This window comes from Dromiciops gliroides, chromosome 6 (assembly GCF_019393635.1).
Source record: "Dromiciops gliroides isolate mDroGli1 chromosome 6, mDroGli1.pri, whole genome shotgun sequence".
NCBI classification, from domain to species: Eukaryota; Metazoa; Chordata; class Mammalia; order Microbiotheria; family Microbiotheriidae; genus Dromiciops; species Dromiciops gliroides.
Window position 1 is genome coordinate 245,922,563 of NC_057866.1, and position 19,921 is coordinate 245,942,483.

Consider the following 19,921-nt stretch of genomic DNA (forward strand, 5'->3'; position numbering starts at 1 on the left):
CTCATAGAGAGTAAGTGTAAGACTCAGAGAAATCTCCTGGTACCGGAAATGATATGTTGAACACGATGACCACAGGCTGTATGTAGTCCCCAACATTCCCAAGTGTGACCCAAACCAGATTCAAATGTAATTGGGAAGTATTTTTAAAAATAAATTAGAATATGATAAAAACACAGATAATCTAAATCTGTGGCTCTTTAAATCAGTACAAGGCCCCATAGGGATCTTTATGCACAGTTTAGAGCCTCTCCTCCTGCCAAGTGGGGATTCATCCATGGGCCTTCTAAAGTGTGCTGATAATCGGTCAGCAGGAAGAAAGTGTGTTCTGTCTATATGTGGGTAGCTCCTTGAAAGTGGGTGTTATTTTTTTGTTTTCCTTCGTATCCCCAGTGTCCAGCACAGTGCTTAGGGGCTTAACGAATGATTGTTGATTGATTGCATCCCTTCCTCAGGTATTTTTTGCCTTGTGGCAGGGCTTCATTCTTTCCTGGGTAACTGGGGGCTCCTTTTCTGAAAGGGAAAGCTAAGTCCCTGATGATCAGGGTATCCTCAGAGAGTTTTGGTTACATCTCTGATAAGGGAGGAGATCCCCTCACTTATTCACTCAGGCCCTGATGGCCCTGGGGGTGTGTTTCAGAGCACAGACAACACATCTAATTTTTCACTTTGCTTTTCAGATGAATAATCTGAGGCCTCAAAAGACAAAATTATTTCCCCAGAGCCAAACAACTAGCAGGTGACAGAAGTGAAGAAGAAATGGAGCAATCGTATCCAAGCCATTTCCACTTCCTCCATTGGGCAATATCCTTATCTCCTCATTTAAAATCCACTGATTTTTATGTGGGGATTTGTTTTGCTTCACTATGCATATTCCTTACAAGGTTGTTTTTTTTTTCAACTAGGGGAAGTTGGAAGAAAAAAATAAATGCTCATTAAAAAAATGTAATCAATTAAATTTGTAAGAACTCTTTGATGGCTATTCTTTTTCTTTTCTTTTTTTTTTTTTCCTGTGGGGCAATGAGGGTTAAGTGTCTTGCCCAGGATCACACAGCTAGTAAGCATCAAGTGTCTGAGGTCAGATTTGAACTCAGGTCCTCCTGAATCCAGGGCCAGGGCTTTATCCACTGCACCACCTAGCTGCCCCCAAGGCTATACATTTCAAACAATATTTTCAAATCAAAGCCTTGCATGCTTGGCCTCCCTGCCTAACCTAAAATATTTGAAAATTTATTGACTCTTCCCCTCAGTAACTAATCATAGAATTACCTAATTTGGCCAACATTCTTGGTCTCTCCATTAGTCTGTAAATTCCTGATAATAGGTTTTATGTATTCTAAGTCATTGCATCATTCCAACACCACAACTCTTTTCTCAACACCTTGTATACAGTACCTTCTCAGCTAATAGCTTAACTGAGTGACCAGAATAATATTGTTTTAGGGTTTTTTCTTTTATAATTATTCATTTCTTCTGAGTACCCTAATGGTGCAGTTAAGAAATATGTGGCCTTCAAAGGAGACTTTGTAAAGATGAACAAAGAATACTAAAAAAAAATAAAAATATGATACTTTGATAAAATTAATTTTCACTCCTGATGAAGAATAGCACTTTTTAAAAATTTAATATCCTATGGTAGAACCTATGTAAAGACAAGTAATAAACTTTAACTAATATTGACTTTTAAAATGCCTTATATTCAAATGATTTCAAATAAAGTATTCCCTAATGCATTACTATGCAATCAGGGAGGGTGATTAGGTAGGGATCTATCTCCAAAGGTAGTTAGGACATTTTGTTTTAATTAATTTCTCAAAGTACTCTAGTCCAGTGGTATCATAATCAAATAGAAAAGAATCCTGGCCCCTGAATATTGACTTAGAAAACCACAAATTAATATTATCTAAATTGTATTATATTTTTGTTTATTTCATTAAACACTTCCCAATTATATATATATATATATATATATCCCCCAGGGGCAATGAGGGTTAAGTGACTTGTCGAGGGTCACACAGTTAGTAAATGTCAAGTTTCTGAGGTCAGATTTGAACTCAGATTCTCCTGAATCCAGGGTTGGTGCTCTACCCACTGTGCCACCCAGCTGCCCCCTTCCAATTACATTTTAATCTGGGTCTGTTCCATTGGGGAATTATGTGGGCAGCTTATAGCCTGGGTATAAGTTTGACAACTCTGTTTATTGACAAGTACCCCTAAGGACAAAATACACCAATAGTAAAAACACACAAATACAACTGTACTTTCCTTAGTGCATTGAGATAACCCACTGATCGCAAATTTGTTAGGCATATCCTTCAGGGTTTATAACTACTTTACCAAATATGGTCCATCCACAGTTAGAAGGGCTCTCAGATGCCCTCTCGTCCATCCCTTTCCTTTTATAGATCAAGAAACTGAGGCCAAAGGAGGCTCTATGATTTGTCCAATGTTACACAGGTAGTAACTATCAGAGATAGGACTTAAGTCAAGGCCTGACTAGAGATCCAGTGCTTCTTCTAATACTGTCATGGCTCCTTGTGTGCTACTGCATGCTTAGGACATAAATAGAAGAGGTAAAGTACCTGACCCAAGCATGCCACTTCTGCCAAACTAAAATAAAAGGGCCAAAGCTAAGAGGTTTTATGATAATATATTAGATTGTGATTTCCTCCATTTGATTCCTTGAGGGCAGGGTCTGCCTTTGCCTCATTTTGTTTCCTCATTGCTTAGAATAGTGCCTTGCACATGATAGAAGCTTAATAAATATTTATTGACTGACAGAATATTTATACAAGGTTGAACAATTTTAAAGGTAGTCATTAGAAAAAGCACAATACTAGTTATAGTTATGAAAAGACTTTCAATAGCACGCTAAAGCAATAATAGATAAAAAATGAACTTATCGGGAAGCGAAATACCCTTTAAGCAAATTTGAGAAAGTAATTGTAGCAAAGGAGCAATATCTGCTGCCCTTTGTTAAATGTGTGTGTACATTAGGGAGCCTATGAAGTAAAGATCTACAGGAGAGTCAAGACAGGTCTTCTTTCTCAGCAGCACTTTAGAAAGAATGCCAAGTGGAAGGCTACTGTGAAAAGCTATCATTTCAAGGTTAAAGGAACATTAGGTGAGGATCCCTCCCTTGCCATTCTGTGGGTACTGCTACTGGTTCTTTAGACATCCAAGGAACAAAGATAACTGGAACTTACTTCAATACTGAAGTACCCTCTGTCCACGTAGTCCCCCAAGAAGAGGTATCGTGTGTTGGCTGGAGAGCCTCCCACTTCAAAGAGCTTCATTAAGTCAAAGAATTGTCCATGGATGTCCCCACAAACTGAAAGAGACAAATACAACCCTCTGTTTATGTCCATTCATCCACATGAAGACCAGCACATTTTTGTTTGTTTCTCTTTTGTTTTTGTTTTTGTTTTTTTGGTGAGACAATGAGGTTTAAGTGACTTGCCCAGGGTCACACAGCTAGTAAGTGTTAAGTGGCTAAGGCCGGATTTGAACTCAGGTCCTCCTGAATCCAGGGCTGTTGCTTGATCCATTGCACTACCTAGCTGCCCCCAAGATCAGCACATTTTACAGGTGGACTCTTTTTGAGAACCAGAGGCCTAAAATGTCAGAAGGAACCTTTGTTCAGGCAAGTTGACTTAATTTTGGTGATGAAAGAAACTAGGAAGAATGAAGAGTTAAAAAACCCAAACAAACATTCAATGCTCCAGACATACTGGACTCCCTGATATGCCTTGTTCCATCTCTCATCTCCATGTCCTTGGCCAGGCTGCCCGGGATGCCTAGAATTCAGGCCCACTTCCCTTCTGCCTTTTGGAATTGAGTTCCTTCAAAATTGAGGTCACGTGACATACTCCTGCCTTTCCTAATCCTCCCAGCACTTTTGCCACCCTACCTCCAGCTCTTAATCACTTTGCAATTACGTTGGACATATCACACATACATATGGTGTTTTGTCCCAGGGAATATAGCCTAATTGAAAGCAGACTGATTTTTTTTTTCTTTGAATCACCACCATCCAGCACAATGTCAGGCACACAGCAGGTGTTTAATAAATGCATAATGATTAATGGATAAAATAATGATGAGTCATCGTTAAAAACAAAAATGATATGCAATTACAGATAAGCTTTTTCATCATAAGAAAATTTCTCATTTGTACATATGCCATGACCCTGCATTAGTTGCTGTAATTTGTATTTGTGTTAGCTTCCCTTGAAGAGGCTTATTATTTAAGAGAATATAATACTAACATAAATATCACATTATGATATGATTCAATTAAATTAAATGCAACCACTCTTTCTCCCAACACTTAGAATAATTCCTAGGTACAGAAAGACAAAAATAAAATTAATCTTGGCCTCAAGGAGCTCATTGACAATGTGTTAATTAATTTTCAGGATGCATGAAATTACATCTTTCAGTTATAAATGTATGTAACAGATAAGAATGTTTCCAACAGCATGCTTAAAAAAGGAACTAACATTCTACTTTGAAGAAACAACATGTACATAAGCAAATGAATATAAAATGTGTATTAGGTCATAGAAAGTCACAAGAGAAAGCATGTCCTGAGCTTTGAAAGAAGCTAGGGATTTGACGAGGCAGAAGTGAGGAAGGAATGTACTCCAGACAGATCACTTTGACAAGGAGACTGCAATAGGAGTTTCCTTTAAAAGGGGCCTTTGGGAAGAGTTTTTGCTCTACCCCCAAGATGTCCAATCAAGGGGGCAAAGATAAATGAGGGCCTGATGATGTGTGAGCATGAAACTTGATGAAATATTAGTGAGGGTGAGTTTCAGGGTAATGAGTTGGGGAGGGGGATGATGATGGTGGAATCAAACTGAAGCCAGAGTGAAATGAGTGCATGAGGAGGAATAATATGAAATAAGACTGGAAAGGAAGATGATGGCCCGGTTGCAGAGGGATTTAAATGTCAGGCGGAGGATTTTTATTTTATCCTGGAAGCCAGAAGGGGGCAATTGAGAAATTCTGAGCAGGAGGGCATCACAGTCGGATATGTGATTCAAGAGTATCATTTTGGTGTCTGTGAAATAGATGGATCATAAAAGAGTGAAACTTGAGTCAGAGATACCAAATAAGAGGCTATTGCAGCAGTGTAGCCATGAATTGATGAGGGCTTGGACTAAAGCAAGTAGAGGGTCTGTGAGTGGGGGGATTGGGATGGATGCAAGAAATTGTCTGGAGATAGACTGACAAGATTTCACAATTGATTAGATGGGGAAAGAACGTAATTCTATAAAAGAAAATGGTAGAAAATGCTTCTTCAGTTCTCGAAAGTAATATGAGACGATCTGTTTTATACTTAGGATATTATTCATGCTCTCGGATTATTATAGTCACATGAATGTGGTCTGGCCTTAAACATACCTCAGAGGAAACTGGCATTGAATTTCTTGGGATAAGAAGCACAAAAGGTGACACAAATAAATCAAGTATGTTGTATTTCCAAGTCTACAATCTTAAAGTGGTCAATGCTAAGCCTTTGGAACCACATTAAAAGGAGTTGAAACCAATTAGGTCTTTTTTGGTTTTTTTTAAAGCATGCTTGCAGAAAGATTCTTATGCATTATAGACATTTATAACTGAAAGATGTAATTTCATGCATTATGAAACTAATTTACATATCCTATGTATCTCATTTAAAAAAAACAGACCATATTGATGGAAAAATCTTGACAGGAGGAAACTCACAGGCATCATTCCATGTGATGACCATTCAGAATAGGTTATCAATACACTGTAAAAAATTTATATTTAACTTTATAGTATTAATAATGTCTGATCTTTAATGCCACCAGTATATTAATAATTGTAATTTATTGTTATTATTACCATGATTTAGGTATAATTTATTTATAATGCATTAATACATTATTACACTACTGTACTGTAATGATGCAGTACATTAATAATGTAATTTATTGATATATTGTTACAATCTTCATGAAATCATAATAACTTGCTCTTTGTGGTTACAAAAATGCTTTAATTGCCTTATCTCAGCTGATCCATCACTTAATTTTAACATTGTTTCTGTAGAACTGAGTGCCCCTTCCCCATGTTCTAACATTAGGTTTCCATGAAATCTGATTAATGAAATTAAAGATATACCTATAGGGACATGCACATTGTGCCAGTTTGATCTTTCTATGCCATTTTACCCTTTGATGCTATCTCAAATTTCATGAAACAGCTTGGTAGTTCAGTGCATAGTGGGCTGGGCCAGGAGTCAGGAAGACCTGAGTTCAAAGCGAACCTCAGATACTTATTATCTGTGTGACCCTGTGCAAGTCATTGAACTTCTGTTTGCTATAATCCACTGCAATAGGAAATGGCAATCACTCCAGTATCTTTGCTGAGAAAACCCCATGGATTGTCCACAGGGTCATGAAAAGTCAGACATAACTCAACAACAACAACCTATTTGCCATATACCTTACCTTTCTTTGATACTACATAAAATATTTTTTATTTTAAAATTATATATTTCAATTAAGTAGTTATGATAAACGGTGTGAATAGTCAACACATTTTTAAAAATCTCATAGTTGAGACTTACTCCATTAAGTCTTCCTTGAGTTAGAGTATTGGGGGGGGGGGGAGACAGACAGAGACAGACAGAGAGATAGAGACAGACAGAGACACACACACACACACAGAGAAACAGAGACACAGACACAGACACAGACAGAGAGACAGAGACAGAAAGAGAGATGGAGACACACAGAGATAGCAAGAGCTAGAATGAATTCTGCTTTTAGTCCTTGCTTGTAAGGAGGTGTAATCCACCCTGGGAGGTCTCCTCTAGCATTTCCTCTCCCACTTCTTTTCCTTTTCTTAGGTCCAAGCTGAAGCTAACCTTTAAAATTAACTGCTCTTCACAGACTTTGTTTTTATATTTAAATGTACAGCACTCTTATTCTATAAATGGCTAGGGATATAAATGCTGCAAATCTCTTTTATTCTCTGAAATACGAGTTCAAGATTTGAGCCATTTACACCCCTAACACACAATTATGGCATGGTCTGAGAGCCAGGGCAAGAAATTATAATCAATTAACAGCCTCTAAACAATGTAAACATTAATCATATCTTACTGTCCTTTGTCCTAGCATGATGGTATGTTATGGTCCATTCTGGGAAAATGGGAAATTAAGGGCTTCTTCCTTAGTCTATAATAACTCTATGATCAGAAATAATCTCTGTGATTTTGCAAGCACACACTGTAATTATCTAACCAGCTTGATGATGTAAAAGCAACAAGATACAATAAATGGAAAATGAAATCCTGTACCCTTGGGATACTATTTCTTATTGTATAATTCAATTTTAACTTTAGAATATCTCTATACACTTGAGATAACCAGGCTTTTAGCAATAGTACTTCTGCAGTAAATTATTATACTCTATAGCTTTGAATTGAGGCAAAAACATTACATGCAGTTATATATTGCAAAAACCAAAACCGTTCAAAACCAAAACCAAAACATAGTGACCACAAAATCCCCAAATGAATATATAAAAATATATACACATATATACACACATGTACATGTATGTATATGTATATATTATACATATATATATATGTGTGTGTGTGTATGTATGTAATTTTAAAACCCTAGTTCTAATGCCAGAGATAGCACTATTTAGATAAGTTATTTGACCTCATTGAACCCCAGTTTCCTCATCTGTAAAATGAAGGGATTCAATAAAATAATCTCTTCTGTCCCTTTTAACATTTTGTTTTCATTTTAGATCTGGTTGGTCTTGAGGCAGAAAGTATATGTACACACATCATATATATATGTATATGTATATATATGTATATCATATTATACAATATGATAGAAGATAGAAATATTATGTTGCATATTAATATATTCATGATTGAGTAATTGCATTCAGTTACATAATAAAATAATACATTTATATTCCTAATACAATTGTGTTATAAACTGACAATCAGGACAATGTAAAATCAATTAACAGCCTCTAAACAATATAAACATTAATTAAATCTTACTGTCCTTTGTCCCAGAATGATGGTAAGATATGGTCCTAGTTTTGAGATAATAGAAAATTGAAGACCTTTCTTAATGTATAAATCTATTATATTTGTTTCTTAATATAATAATATAGTATAAACATATTACATATGATATTTTATTATATATTACATATCTACATAAATAGAGAGAAAAATATGTGTGTGCATCTGCATATCATGTATATAAAATATAGTGTGTGTGTATATATATGTATATAGTCAGGCACATGTATATATTGTTTCTTTTCTTTATTGTTGTCTTTTGATTCTGGCATAAATTCTCTCTTGAACAAATCAGTTCTTATTTGTTTAAGATACTGATTTCCAACCATCATTAGGAGGCACCTTAGGATATACATTTATCTTCAGAGTAATCATTCATCCAACAAATATTTGAGTGCCTATCATGGACTCATACTAAAAAACTAATAGGGTATAATCTTACCATCCATTAAGCTTAAAATCTAGTTGGGAAAGACAAGACTATCTTACATATGTATGCTTGCATATATGATGCTGTATAGTATGAAATGATGAAACAGGTAGTATTGGGGATAAGCTCTGTTACAGTTCTGAGGGGAAGGAGATCAATCCATTCAATTAGTAAATAGGTATTGTGTTCTGATATAAAAGTTATGATCTCTGTATTTATGAAGCTAATGGTTGGTAGAGGTGATGCATACAAAATAAGTGTTGTAATAGTCCATTAGTACATTAAAAATCATAGCGCTATGTGGGAGTTCAATTTGGTCTTAAGGGATGAATGTGGCTTAGATAAATGAAGAAGAAAAGGGAAGGCATCCCTACTAGTGGGAATAGGATAAGTAAAGGAATATAGGTGGAAAGTAGCAAGTTCTATATAGGGGACAGTAATAGTTGCCTGATTGAATTGGAGAGTAGGGAGAAAAGGCTAAATAAACAGTGTAGGGAAAGATGATTATCCATTGCCCCTCACATGACCTATGTCTTTAATTCTTTGGGGATTGTGACATTCCTTATTCATGGCATATAGCATCATGAAAATAATATTGATGGTAAAAGATGGACTTTTATTTCAAGGAGAAGTTTGGGGACACTACACAATTTCCCAACTTTAAGCAGTTCTCCTCACTGCTCAATTTTAGGCAGAGTTCATTGTATCATGGTCCTAATATTGAGTGTTTTTTTCTTCTCCTTTTACGTCTTCTCTCACATACTCCTAGTGACTGATAAGAGCAATTAAAAATACAATTATCTGATGATATTGTACTGTAAGAAACTATGAGTAGGGGGCAGCTAGGTGGCACAGTGGATAGAGCACCGGCCCTGGAGTCAGGAGTACCTGAGTTTAAATCTGGCCCCAGACACTTAACACTTACTAGCTGTGTGACCCTGGGCAAGTCACTTAACCCCAACTGCCTGACTAAAAAAAAAGAAAAAAGAAACTATGAGCAGGTAGATTTCAGAGAAACCTGGAAGGACTTACATGAACTGATGCTGAGTGAAATGAACAGAACCAAGATATCATTGTACACAGTATCAACAGCAAGTATGATAGACTTAACTCATCTCAGCAATACAATGGTCCAAGATAATTGCAAAGGGCACATGATGGAAAATGCTCTCTACATCTAGAAAAAAAGAACTGTGGAATCTAGATGTATATTGAACCATACTGTTTCTACTTTTTTTTTGTATTTCTTTTTTGAAAACTTTCCCTTTTTTCTGATTCTTCTTTCACAATATGACTAATGCAGAAATATGTTTAATGTGATTGTACATATATAACCCATATCAGATTGCTTGCTTTCTTGGGGAGGGGGAAGGGAAGGGAGGGAGGGAGAAAAATTTGGAACTAGCAATCATATAAAAGCAAATGTTGAAAACTATTTCTACATGTAAATAGAAAATAATAAAATACTTTTATGATAAAAGATATAATTATCTGCTGAGTATTTTGGCATTAAGAAAGGTAATTTATTCTTTTACTAATGAATATAAGTAAAATTTAAGAATCGAAAATTTAAGAATTTAAATCATTATGCTGATAAATTTTATGTCTATTAGTTACAGGAAATATTTTGTATAATTCTTTCTGCCTAAGTATGTGTGTACATGCACATGCACACACACACACACACACACACACACAGAATAGCTAAGACATATCAGCACTAGGGACAGCAACTGGACTGGTGAAATTCTTAGCATATCAAATTCCTAGAAATCCAGGACAAGGAAACCTCAATACCAATACCTTCTCTGTAATGTATAGACTTAGAGACTGGACTAGAACAGTAAGAGTTTCATTGTCCTTCTCAAAGTCAAATAGAAAGTTTATATCATAGGTAGGACTTGCACCCAAATATTCCTGAAAAAGAAGTCTGCTTATCTGCTATGCCATCCAGTTATTCCATTTCATATATATCACACACTTATTACAGTTAGAATAATGGAATTAAGATGGAGATCACCTCCAAGAAAAAAGGTTAAATTAAGCATGTTTTGATACCCAACAGAATAATTTGGAAAATATCAACACTTCATTTCTGAACAATGTTAGATAAATGGGAACTTCTCTCCCTCTCCTCTCTCTTGCCTTTCTTTTCAATTTCCCCTTCTACATTGTATATGCAAATTAACATTATAGCAATGAAAACTTCTTATATATGTTTAAACAACTAATTTTGTAAACAGCATTCATGTGCTACATAATAAATAGACCATGCTAGTGAAAACAAATGCTGAAATCCGTTTTAAAACCTTCAAATGGATCTGTCATTTCATTGATTAGGTTGCTTTACCAATGTTGTAAATCTCACTTTATCTATGTCTCCTCATGATGTGTGAAAAATTATCTATATTTTTCAAAAGATAACCCGGGGGGGTCTACCTCAATGTGCTGGATTCCCTTCTTTGGATCCTCCTAAAATTAAAAGGATAACAATGGGGGCGGCTAGGTGGCGCAGTGGATAAGCACCGGCCCTGGATTCAGGAGTACCTGAGTTCAAATCTGGCCTCAGACACTTACTAGCTGTGTGACACTGGGCAAGTCACTTAACCCCAATTGCCCAGCAAAAACAAACAAAAAACAAAACAAACAAAAAAGGATAACAATTTCACATCCCTGATTTCCATAAACCTTGAACTTACTCTACAACAAATATCTACACTATAAGTGGAACATGTGGGCTTTATGGGAATTATTTGTTCAGCATATACAGGGGAGCCAGTTGATCACCTACATTAAAGTGATGCATAATCATGGAATATTGTACAGCACAGCTCATTCCTCTCATAGTACAAACTTGACTACACTTTTTGGGGGGGCAGGGCAATGAGGGTTAAGTGACTTGCCCAGGGTCACACAGTAAGTGTCAAGTATCTGAGCTTGGACTCCTGAATCCAGGGCTGGTGCTTTATCCACTGCATCACCTAGCTGCACCCAACAACACTTTCAATTGATGTCATTTTGCTGCTCTCTTTTGGTCTTGTCCCCCATCTTATTATACATTGCAGTTCCTGTGAGTGGAGGGATTCAAGAAAAAGCTAGATATCCATTTCCCAAATATCTTTTTGGGGTTTTTTGTTGTGTTTTTTGTTTTTTGGGAGGCAATTGGGGTTAAGTGACTTGCCCAGGGTCACACAGCTAGTAAGTGTCAAGTGTCCTGAGGCCGGATTTTGAACTGAGGTCCTCCTGAATCCAGGGCTGGTGCTCTATCCACTGTGCCACCTAGCTGCCCCCAAATCTTCATTGGCCCTCTGCTTGGCATTCTAGGCCTTTTTGTTTGTTTTTTGTTTTGGGTTTTGTTTTGTTTTTTTTTGCCAAGGATCTTATAAAACAAATTCTGTTTTTCTAGGGCAGTCTTCTAAGATTCCCTCCAATAGAATTTCAGAAGTAGGAACTTCTAAGAAAACCTTAAAAGTTATCTAATTCAGCTCGTCCCTCAACAAATAGAATCCTCAGCCAGTGGTTCTTCAGCATGGTTAAAAGTGACCTTCATTATTTTGTGTCCAAGAATGTCAAGTGGCTACATTCATGCACACCAGGTGGATCAGCAAATGCTGAATTGCCATATGTTCTAGTTATTACTAGAAAAAAAATCAATGCTGGGCCAAAATTTTGGAAGGTCATACTACCTAACCCTTATGATCCCCTTGAATTTTATATTCTATGAGAGGAAAGAGAATGATTTTTTTATAATAAAGAAAAATTTACTTGTCAATAATAGATGGAGTAAATTGGAAAATCAGGTATATATAAAATATGTAACAGACACATAAATTATCACAACTTTGAAGATAAAAACATGTTGCTTTGTCTTTGGGGGAGTTCATAAAGAAAAAAGTGGGTATATCATGCACACCAGGTGGACAACGCAAAATTCTTTGCAATAAGTCCTTTATTTTTTCCTCTAATTTTTTTCTTTCTCTCCAATTTTTCAATATAGAGGGTGTTCCAAAAGTCCTAGTATTGTTTTAAATTGGGGGCAAACCAGGTAGCACAATAGATAGAACTGTGTTTGAAGTCAGAAAGACTTAAGTTAAAATTCTGTCTCAGACACTTACTAGCTGTATGACCCTGGTCAAAGTCACTTAACCCTGCTTGCCTCAGTTTCCTTATCTGTCACAAATGAGCTGGAGAAGGGAATGACAAACAAACACCCAATATTTCTTGCCAAGAAAATCCCAAATGGGTCATGAAGATTTGACCATGCCTGAAATAACTCAACAGCAACAAAGTTTTAAGTTTTTAAAACATTAAACTGCATTAAGATATTTAGAACACCCTGTATATGTGTGTGTGTATGCATGTATATATATATATATATACATATATATACATATATATATATATATATATATATATATATATATATAAAATTGCACAGCACAAATTTACACTGGGCTCCTAATTAAACCGTCCCAGGTTCAAGCTATTATGTGTATCAGAATTCTCTCAAAGCTAGAGCTCACAAATCCTGATATTTTTGTTATTTTACCAGTATGCCAGATCATACACAATGGCACACATCAACGGGTAGTTTGATTAAATAGCAATGTAATATCTAGTCTCCCATAAACCTTGAAGTTATTCTATAATAAATACACACTCATACTAAGTGGGAGGAGTGTATCTTTAAAGGAATATGTGTGGAATGTGGGGAAACATTTAGGTCTCCCACATGTGAAGTGAAGCATATTCAAAAAATCTGACCTGTGAAGGGTCAACTAATTTCCTCTGATGTAGAAAGTTGCTGGTGTCTTCTATGAATGTCACTGTGTAGTTCTCTGCTGGACTTGCCCCTCCCCTTACCCCCCCACTCCCATTTGCCTCTAGGCATTGCTTTCCTACCAAAAAGTCTTTTGTTGTTGTTGTTGTTTTTTGCTCTTAACTCCAACTATTTTCAGGATAACCTGATGTTCTCCAAAACATTGACTAGGAATATTGTAATTACTGCTCTTTCATCATTTTTTAAGCCTTCATCACCATCTATCAGTGGGGATGCAGGTGGCAAGGTAGGTATATCGGGAATCATTGTGTTTAATAAACATTTCCTCTGAAGAAAAGAGACCCCTTTCACTCTCTTCTATCAGCCTGTTTTTTGGGATTCCTTCTGCGCAGTCTTCATTAGATGAGGTATTATCTTCAGGGCTTCCTGCTGCTCAGCCTTCCATATCCTGGAGGTTTTCTGATTAATAAAGCTTCTCGATGACTCTTCCTAAACCAGCAATCTCAACCAATTGTTCTCTGCTATCTTCTCAGCTTGGCTCCTCAACCAATAGCTATGAAAAATCTCATCTCAGCCAAGTTATACTAGAAGGTGCTGAAGCTTGGGATAAAATCACCTCTACCCTTTGAACTCTTCTTAGAATTCTTAACTGCTTTCTTGAAATAGTTTTAACTGATTTGGTCCTCTACCATTTCCTCTGAAATTCTTGGTTAATTATCACCTAACATAATCAGAAAGCCATTTTTGTTCTTAGAATTTGCTTATTGTCACACTGATTGAGATAAAGCTCCCTAGGCCTCTACCTTCTCAAACAGAAAAGGCACTGAGAGACACAAAGGTAAGGAAAAAAAAATTCCTCACCCCAGCAGAGTCCCTTTTATAAGGAGGCAGTAAAAACTATATTGACTAGAGAATTCCAAAAGACCTTTGCCTTATTTCTCCATGATCTCTCTATCTCTTTCTCTCTTTCCTTCCCTCCCCCCACTGTCTCTCTCTGTCTCTGTCTGTCTCTTTCTCTCTCCCTCCCTCCCTCTTGCTCTGTCACTCTCTCAATCTCTCTCTCAATCTCTTTCTCATGCACACACCTGTATACATATATTATTTAATATACCAATTATTTATTTAAAACTATAAGAACAGTGAATTCTTCATAACTTTCTTGATTCCCTTTTATTTATACAGTACCCTGTATTCTGATGGAAGAACAGGCTTTTCTTTCAAACATAAAACTAATCTAACAACTAGATATAAGAGAAATGTTGAAATTCGACTTTATACAATTAGGCTATGTTAATAACCAAGAACTGAAATGTATATATTCTTTCTATCCTTTTACCACCTAAGAATTGATAACTGCAGTTATTCATTAACTCATGCATTTCCACAACACTGCTGGTTTTGTAATTTGTAACCTGTAATTTAGTCAGTATGTGGAAATGTAGCTTCTTAACTCCTTTGTTTTTTGTTTTTCTTTTTTTTCGTTTTGTTGGTGGGGCAATGGGGGTTAAGTGACTTGCCCAGGGTCACACAGCTAGTAAGTGTCAAGTGTCTGAGGCTGGATTTGAACTCAGGTCCTCCTGAATCCAGGGCCAGCGCTTTAACCACTGCGCCATCTAGCTGTCCCTCTTAACTCTTTGTAACTTGTAACCCCAGGGAATTTCTTGTGTCAACAAGAAGTTAGCAAGTGTCCAAATAGTCCTTTCTGACACTGGCTTTCTGTCCACTGTACCAGGCTGCCTCTCACATCTCTCACATTTCCTAATGATTCTAAAAAGTGTCCTGCAATAATTTTTTTCCATTTAAAGGTAACCTGTATCCTTTATATTTACATTTTTATGCCACCATCATTTGGTGGAAGATTTAACTGAATTCTTAACACATCATAGTTAATAAGTCTCTGGATAAGAGCCCAAATATTGTCATCTAAAAGTCAGTGGGTAGAGTTATAGCTCTTCAGTCAGGAAGACCTGAGTTCAAATCCAGCCTCACACATTTATTATCTATATGACCCTGGACAAATCATTTAAGTTCTGTTTGCCTCAGTTTCCTCAACTGCGAAATGGGGATAATAGCACCTACTTCATGGAGTTGTTGTGAGGATCAAATGAGATATTTGCAATGAGCTTATACAGTGGCTGGCACATATTAGATGTTATCTAAATTTTTATTCCCTTCCCTTCTAACTAACCATAAAATATTTGTGATAAAAATGCTAGACATTAAATTACAATTTGTGTAATTTCCTATATTCTGGCTAAAGGAGCCATGTTCATTACTTTAAAAAAAATACTGAGAATTACATCATTAGCTTTTATTTTATTTTCAGAAACATCAGAATCTCACTTTCTATCATTAGCCCCAATGGTAGCAACTTGAACTTACAATATGGCAAGAATATACATACTAAATGGGAAGAGTGGATGGAGTCTTCTAGGAATTATCTGTGGGACCATCACACATAGGGAGATGCATATAGAAGGAAACATGCTTCCAGGTTTAACAAGATCATGATGCTGCTTTTAGTAATCAAATGTAATGAAAAAGACCAGTAAGGCACTAACAGTCCTTTCCATTCATCAGTTATATTTGCAATGAGTGTCTTGTGCACTGAGACAGCTGCAGCTCTTTTCAGGGTGCATCTGAATTTGGAGCTCTGAAGCCTACCCCTGGCAGCTCCCTGAAGCTTGGGCATATATCAATTTCACAATGAGCTGTGGTTTTTTTTTTTTTTTCTGTAAAAGGTAGGGATGGCTCTTTTTTAAAATTTTCCAATCCTAGGAAAATTGTTACTTTTTTCTATGTCCTTTTTTTTCCCCTATACCTGTACTCCCTTCCCAAACACTCCTCAGATGCCACTACTTCTGTGATAAGTCCACCTAAGAACTTGGAAAAGATTTCTCCTTATCATTATTTGTCATAGTTAGAGTATAGACACTGATAATACTGGTTGAGCATTTTTGCTCGGGGACAGACATAAAGGCCTGCCAAGTCAGTCACTTAAGCCTCTTGGCAATTTGAGGAATTTTAAGACAAATGATTGATTTTAAGTCAACACCTGATAGATTCCCTGAAGCAGAGATGATGTTCTAAATTCGCTGCTGCTGAATCCTTTCTCAGCAAGATATCATTCATTGAGAAGTTGGGTGTCACTTAGTGTGATTCCCAAGAAGATTCCAAGTCCTGATATAGGCCACCTCTCTGTCTCTGTCTCTGTCTCTGTCTCTGTCTCTGTCTCTCTCCTCTCTCTTCTTCCCTCTCTACCACTCCTCTGTCTTTTAGAATCCTTAGTGTCCTTCAAGATTCAGCTCAGATGCCACTTACAGATCACCCCTGCCTTCCCCATCTGCCAGGGACTTCTCAACTAAAATTAATTTGTATCTGTTTGGGGTATATTTTACATATATTTATTTTTCTCCCCAGATAGATGACAAGTCTCTTGAGGGCAGGGGATGTTTCAGTTTTGGCTTTGTATACCCAGGACCCAGCACAGTAATCTCACTCAGAAGACTACACCTCTTCCACAGCCCTCCAGTTTTTGGAGCTACCTGACCTCTTGGGGTTTGACTTTTCCTTCCTTGTTCCACAGAGACTTAGGAACTCCAGTCCCACTACCATTGGATCAGATAAAAAACAGCTAGAATTTTTTTTCCCCTTATTTTCCTTTTTCTTTTTTGCACAGGGCAATGGGGATTAAGTGACTTGCCCAGGGTCACACAGCCAATAAGTGTCAAGTGCCTGAGGCTATATTTGAACTCAGGTCCTCCTGAATCCAGAGCCAGTGCTCTATCCACTGTGCCATGTAGATTTCCCCTTGATCATTTATTTTTTCAGTGGCTCAACTCCAAGTGTGGGGCCCTAGGGCTCTGGCTGTTGTAAGTGGGGAAGCCAAAAAATAGACATTTTAAAAGAATATCTATGGTCACTTGTACTTAAACTCTATCACAGGCACTCCATGGCAAAGTTTGGGGGTAGATAGCAGGGTTCATTTGGAAAACCTTTATTAGCCAAGAAGATAAGAAAAAAAATATTCTTCTATATTTTAGAGTCACTCAGTGAACTAGCATTTATTAAACACCAGTTATTGTGTTCCAGGCATGATGCTACACATTGGGAATTCAAAGAAAGATAAAAAATAGTTCCCAGTCTCAAGGAGCTTATAATGTTATATGGGAGACAACATGCAAACAATGATGGATAAGGAACATGTACAGGATGGATTGGAAGTGGTCTCAGAGGGAAGGCCCATAGTATTCAGGAGGATTGGGGAGGGCTTCTTGCTAAAGGAAGCCAGGGAATCTAGAAGTAGGAAGAGCATTTCAAGCATAAAAAGCTCCAAGCTGAAAGAGGGGGTACCTGGGGGAGGACCAGCCAGGAGGCCAGTGTTACTGGATGGCAAAATGCATAGAAGGGAGAAAGGTATAAGAAGATTGGAAAAATAGGAAGGGGCCGTTTTATGTTTGATCTTGGATGTAATAGGGAGCCATTGGATTTCAATAAATAGAGAAGTGATGTTATTAGACCTGCATTTTAGGTCAATTTGAAGAATGTGGGTCAATCTGAAGATCAAGTTGAAAGTTGAGTATAGAATGAAGTAAAGTGGGGAGAGACCTGAAGCCGGGAAACCAACTGGCAGGCTATTGCAACAGAGAGAGGATGAAGGCCTGGAACAAGGTGATTGGAGAATAGAGAGGATGAATTAAAGTAAGTTCTTTGTAAAGTTTGTATTTTTAAAGTGGAACACCCTCTCTGGAACATTTATCAAATTTTCACTTGCATACATGGGTGGAGAATTATAGAGGGTATCTACTAGCCTTGGGTACTAGGAGTGGGCATCTTGTGTTTACTAACTCTTACTAATACAGTTCACAAGGTACCACTGGTATGATTCCCATTAGAAGTTAGCTAGTAGTCATAATTAGCCCTTAGCAAAGATATTTATTATTATGGTAGAGTAAAACAAGAGGAAAAAATATCGGCCACTTTTCCAGAAATCTGGGACAAACTCTCCCACAATTAATTACTGTCCATATCAGTGAGAAATTTTGGCACAAACTGAAGAGTATAATGGTAGTAAGGCACACATGCATGGAACTCGTAGCCAAAGCAATTCACAAAAATGGTAGGACTTCAGGTTTCCAATGTTTTTTCTCCCTTAGTACAGTCCTTAGAAAGTTTTCCCTTCCATGTATTATCTATGCTGTGAGGTCTAATCAAGTGGGCTCCCAGAATCTGCTTCTGTCAATGACTCTACTTTGATTACTAGGGTTAAGTCTCTGGAGTCCACAGCTGGCCCTCTTTTTTATTTATTTATTTTTTAATTTTAGACTTTTATTGGCCCTCTTTTTTGCTGCCAGAGGCCTTGAACATGGAAGCTGCTTCCTCCCTCAACTGGTTGCCTCTATTTGTATCTGTTGGGAGTGTGTCATGGCCAACAGGGGTGAGACAGAGAGAGAGAGAGAGAGAGAGAGAGAGAATGAGAATATCCTTTTTTTACCTCACTCCTACTACATGCTTTTGGCCTATTTCACTTGAACAATTCAACTTACTCAAAGCTTAGTCAATTAAATATCTGCAAAATTACTCACAATTTTTGCCCATCTAATGATGTTGTTCCCTTCAATTTCATCAGGAAAAAAATATTCACTATTCATGAAGGGATCACTGGATTTTTAAAAACTAATAAACATTTTTACTTATAGTTTTGAGTTCCAAATTTTATCCCTCCTTCCCTCCCTCCCCTTCCCCCCTCTCTCAGGTGGAAAGAAATCAGATATGGGTTTATACATGGGGATTACTGGATGTAAATACTACATTTACACTTGTTATCAACCTTTTGTTTTCTATGACTGTCACCCAGGAGAGATTGGGCATTCCAAATCCTAGCTGGCTGTCTTACATGATTAAAGTTCAGTTCTTATTTTTTTAAATTAATTTAAATTTTAATTGTTTGGTTTGATAAATAAAATAGAATTTCATATATTTGGGTATTCAGTAAATTTCCTCCTTAAGAATAAAATTTCCTTGGCGCAGACCCTAATTAAATGAGCTGCACCACTTATGAAAATCCTCTTGCAATTATTGATCTAATTCAGCTATGCTTCTGAAAAATTTTAATAATCTTGTAAAATTAATTTTGCAAAATGTCTTCTTTCATTTTTCCCCAGCTCATTTTTTTTCTGTAATACTCACATTTTCTCAGAACAATAAAATTACTCATTTTGAGAAGGTAATGATAGGTCTAATTTCCCACATGAGAAGAGCATTCTTGTGTATTTTTTGGTTTTCTAATGCTTTCTCTACTCAAACTTTTTTAGTTTCCAAGGTTTGAAAATTATACTAAGTGATATCATATTTGTATGTCTAGTTAAGGAATATAACACAGTGGCATTCCCCCTCGCTGATACCCAGGATTAAATAAAGTAGCAATTATTGGTATTAAGTTGAATTCCTAGTGGAAATGTTAGTAGTTCATTAGCTGGGCATAAGTAAGCCTCTGAAAACAGGGACTTTCTCTTTAGTGTATAGCTCAAATTTTATTATAGTGTTAGCCCATATTCTCAAAAACACACGGAACTGGGGGCAGCTAGGTGGCGCAGTGGATAAAGCACAGGCCCTGGAT

The 19,921-nt window shown here is 36.8% G+C and overlaps 1 protein-coding gene across 2 annotated transcripts in view; it reads right to left on the reverse strand.

Moving 5' to 3' along the window:
* PPP3CA (protein phosphatase 3 catalytic subunit alpha) overlaps positions 1 to 19,921 on the reverse strand; it is a 400,754-nt gene that overhangs the window by 96,689 nt on the left and 284,144 nt on the right. For both annotated transcript variants that reach the window (XM_043970719.1, XM_043970718.1), the window contains exon 3: positions 3,204 to 3,328. In XM_043970719.1, the coding sequence (XP_043826654.1) occupies positions 3,204 to 3,328 (125 nt within the window). The remainder of the gene's footprint in view (positions 1 to 3,203; positions 3,329 to 19,921) is intronic.